The sequence below is a fragment of the Parus major genome, chromosome 20 (assembly GCF_001522545.3).
Source record: "Parus major isolate Abel chromosome 20, Parus_major1.1, whole genome shotgun sequence".
In the NCBI taxonomy this organism is placed as follows: domain Eukaryota; kingdom Metazoa; phylum Chordata; class Aves; order Passeriformes; family Paridae; genus Parus; species Parus major.
In genome coordinates, this window is record NC_031788.1 from 7289020 (window position 1) to 7293449 (window position 4430).

Sequence of the window (4430 nt, forward strand, 5' to 3'; positions counted from 1 at the left end):
CCGCCCGGACCCGCCGAGCACCGCGCCGTGCTCCCCACCCCGTCCCGGCGGAACCGCCTTGTCCGCGCTGCCCGACCACTCCTTCCCAGCCCAACGAGTACCGGAGCTTCCCGGGAAGCTCCTGGGTAGCCCCGCAGCGCCCCAGCCCCGAGGCTCAGCCCAGGCAAGACCGTGCCCGTGGGTCCAGACTTGGGCCCAGGTCCGGGTGCGTGGAGCTGTGGGTGCCTCTTCTCCCCTTGGGCTGAGACAGGACCACAGACCACCAAAATCCTGCCTGACGTAGCCAGAGAGGGTCCCAGCAGGGACTGGCTGGGTTGGACCAGCCCTCCTTTGGAGGGAGTCATAGAATCATAAAATGGTTTGGGTTAGGAGGGATCTCAAAGATCATTTTGTGCCAACCCCCTGCCATGGGCTGGGACATCTTCCACTAGACCAGACTGCTCAAAGAAGGTGTATTCTCTTTGAAAAGACCAAAGATGGGGTTCAGTAGCAGGCTTTTGTTACTACTGAAATGAAACTCGTGCAAGAGTTACATATGTTACTCCCCAGCCTTGGGAATGTCCCTGAAAGTGAAGTACCAAGGCCGCGGAAGTCTGGGTGCACAGGAGCTGCCCTGTTCCTCGGCTCTGCCCCACCACCTCTCCTCCGCTTGTTGCCGTGGGTGTTCGGACACGACGCGTCTGGCAGAGCGAGGGGCTGTACCCCCGGGATGTGCTCAAACGAGGAGCAGCACTGTGCCGGCATCCCCGGCACTGCTGGGAGGGAAAGGGCTGCGAGGAAAGGCTTTCTCTCCTTTGTGGCGGGTCTCCAGGGAGGGTGACTGCATACAGGCAGCTGTCTCCTGGACGCAGCCCCAGCCCCCAGCCCATGGGGCCGGGCTCTGGCTCTGCGGCTCAGCCCCCGAGGCTCAGCCTGGTGCATCTGCGTGCAGAGCTCAGCCTGCCTGGAGCCTGGCCCATGGTCAGCACGCTCTGGCACACAGAGAGGGGGAGCGTGTTTGACCCCGGGAAACACAGCTAACTTCCAAATTCTGCCTTGCAGAGTAGCCAGAGGGATCAGCACAAACCGGGGTGGGGTAAGCCTGGATTCCTGGGACGCAGTTCAGGGGATGCAGAGGTTACTCAGCACAAGGGAGTGGCCGGGCCCTCGGCGAGGCTCTCCCCGTGCTGCATCTATTAGCATCGATAATGAAACACCTCACCTTGAGATGCTCCTGACAGATCCCCTCCACAAATGCTTGCCTGGGGGTGGGGATGCTCCCAGCAGCCCAAAGCCTGAAGAAAGCAGCCTTTCATCAACAGCCAGGCAGGGCAGGGCCCCTTCCAAGAATGGAGTCCACTGGCCAGAGCCCCTGTCAACACCTGGCCACTCCAGACCTCTTTGGGCTTGGTCCCTGGGGACTCTGTCTTGGCTGGGTGATGGAGCAGGGACTACGTTGCCATGACGGTGGGCACAGTGCCAGGGAGAGGGGACTGGGAAATCCAGGAGAGACAGATTCACCTTTCTCCCCTGACCCTGAAACACCCCCTCTGAAGCAGCAGTTAAAGATCCACAGCCTGGGAACATGGAGACCGTGGTTTGAAGTCTGATTTATCTTAACAACAGGCCCCAGCAGCCACATGAAAGGAGAAGAGAGAAAAAAACCTTATAAACATCCCCAAAGCTTCCTGTGCAGCTGCCAGCAGGCAGGGAGGGTTTCTGGCTGCATACAGAAAAGGGCTGCAAGGAAGAAAAAGGAACATGATGAAACCAAACCTGCTCTTTCCACAAAACACACAGCAAAGCAAAGCAGCTCCCGGCAGCGGGCGGATGGCCGCTCCCTCTGACTGCCCAGTTCCCAAGGGAACTGGTCCAAATGGACCTCTGGTTCCAGTCTGAGTCCAGCTTCCAAGCAGAATGTCTGCCCCTGGCACTGGCTCCAGGAGGAGAAATCCATGATGATTTGTGGCTGGCTCAGAGCTTGGCTGGGGAGAGGCCACAGAGTGCAGCACCAGCCACTTCTCACTGCCCTGAGAATGTGTTCCAGATGCCCATGGCTTTGTGATCCCTCAGCTGCAGCTTCCCCCACGCCTGTGCTGATATGGGCCCCACCCTCCCAGGGGGAGCAACCTTCCATACAGCCCAACATTCCTGGCAAAATCCTGCCTTCATTGCACTGTCATTGGAACCCCAGAGTCACTGCTTCCTTCCACTGCTGCCAGGACACAGTCAGCCTGCTCCCATCCCTGTTCCCATGCCACATCTCATCCCATCCCCATCCCCATCCCCATCCCCATCCCCATCCCCATCCCCATCCCCATTCCTCCTGCCCAGACTCTGGAAGCCCTCCCTCCTTCCTGCTTTTTCAGATCTCCAGCCAGCCGTTCCCACTGACAAATGAGCATTTCACAGCATTGGCATCCAGCCTCAATCCCAGTACATTTTCTGGTTGATGTCAGGAAGGAATCTAACCTGAGTGTGGATCATTCCCAGCCTGGAGTACCTGTGTGTGCCCCAGCACTCACTCCCACTGCTCCCCTGAAGCTGGCATACTTCATTCCATGCTGCCACAGAGGGAGATCTCAGTTAACTGAAACAAATGACCTTATGGGATTAGGGCCAGTAATCTTCCGATCTGGGTAATCTCTCTTAAGGGATTATTTGCCCACAGAAGTGTGGTGACCACCAGCCAGCCGCTGCCTCGCTCCCTCCATCCCTGGCCCCTGTGGTCCTCATCTCTGGTAGCCCAGAGGGGCCACAGCACTGGGGTCACCACCTTTGGGGAGCTCTTTGTCAAATGAGTTTCATGAAGTGCATGTGCCAGGGCCCCCAAGTGCTGGGGCTGCTCCTCTCCCCAGCCCCTGTTTGCTGCTTCAGGCAGGTTATTTGGGCTCCCTCCTTTCAAAGCCCTGATCTAAAGCAGATAGAGTTCCCCCCACCATCACCATGTAAGCAGCACAGCCAGAGTGGCAGAGATGGACAGCTGGGGACAGAGCTGCATTCAGAAACCTGAGATGCTGTTTCAGGGCTCTGTCCAGAGTAGAGACACAGGACATGAGAACTCGTGTCCCCTGTTACCCACCAGTCCTGGGTGGGCTCCTGGGGCCCCTTTCCCATTGCGGAGTGCACACGGTGAGGATCTGCCAGTCCTCATCATCAGTGCTGGGTCTCCCTGCATCTCCCACACCCCATTTTTCCAGCTCCTCTTGCTCATGACTGGGCGGGGCAGAAAGAAAGGGGTAAAAAGCATTTTGAGGGACAACATGTTTCCCTTTTTGCAGGCAGGGTCATTCAGGGCAGCAGATGGACATGGTGCCCTGCCACAGCATTCCCGGGACCAGCCCCTGCCTGACACAGACTGGGGGGAACCGGGGCTGCCTGAGGGTGAGTCAAGATGCTGGGACCACAATTGGCTCCAGTCCCTGGGGATGGCAGGTCCTGGACACTGAGCTACAGATGAGCCACCAGCTGTACGAAAGGAAACCCGAGCTCATCGCCCCGCGCTTTGAGTGCCCTTTATTGCGTTCTGGGATGACAGAGAGGCCACCTGATGCTCCAAGGACCCAGCTGCCAACAGCGGTACCGTGCTGGGAAGCAGCGAGGAAGAGGAGACAGACGGTGGTGCAGGGGGCCAGGGGGCTGTGAAAAGTTATAAATAATTCACACACAAGAGGACCACGGAAGGCAGGGTTCTCAGCCCCCCGTCCCTCCGGGTGGGTTTGGGACCGGCTGCGGGGCCAGGACCCGCACTCTGGGGCTCAGCGCCACATGGCCACCATGACCCGTCCATCCTTTTGCCGGGCGGCGAGTTCCGTGGGCACAGAGGCAGCCCGGAGCCAACCCCGGCACCGCTAGTCCACACTACGGACGAGATCCCTGGCTGGCGCCGGGCACCTCCCTCCCGGCCCACGGCCACTCGCGGTCCCTGTCGCGACCCACGCGTGTTCGCAGCCCCGGTCGGTCCCAAACCGGGCAGCGCTCCCGGCGGTGGCCGCGAGAGGGCGCGCTGGCCCCGGGCCCTCCCGCCGCGGAACCCGCCCGCGCGGCTGCGGCTGCGGCCCGGAGCCGAACGGCGGCGGACCCAGACCGGCCCCGGTGGAGGCTCCGGTCCCGACCCCGCTCGGCCCCGCCATGGCCCGGGACCCGGCCTTCGTGCTGCGCTACCTGGCCGAGGTGGAGGAGCTGGCTGAGGACGTGCTGGCGGCACGGCAGCAGGTACGACCCAGCTCCGCCGGGCCTCCCCCGCCCCGCTCTTCCCGCCGCCGGTAGCCCCGAGCCCCGGCCGCTCCTGCCTCTCTCGCTCCCGTTGTAGATCGTGGACCTTGACGTGAAGCGGAACCGCAACCGCGAGGCCCTGCGGGCGCTGCATAAGGACCCGGAGCCCGATGGTGAGGCCGGGCTGGCTGCGCCCACCGGGAGCCCGTGGCCGCGGGTCGGGGAGCGGCTCCGCT

At 61.3% G+C, this 4430-nt stretch overlaps 1 protein-coding gene across 1 annotated transcript in view; it reads left to right on the forward strand.

The window, feature by feature from the left end:
- The first annotated feature begins 4026 nt into the window (after positions 1-4026).
- PDRG1 (p53 and DNA damage regulated 1) overlaps positions 4027-4430 on the forward strand; it is a 1836-nt gene continuing 1432 nt past the window's right edge. Inside the window, exons 1-2 of the mRNA XM_015647700.3 lie at positions 4027-4194; positions 4292-4367. Coding sequence (XP_015503186.1) covers positions 4111-4194; positions 4292-4367 — 160 coding nt within the window. The 5' untranslated portion in view covers positions 4027-4110. The remainder of the gene's footprint in view (positions 4195-4291; positions 4368-4430) is intronic.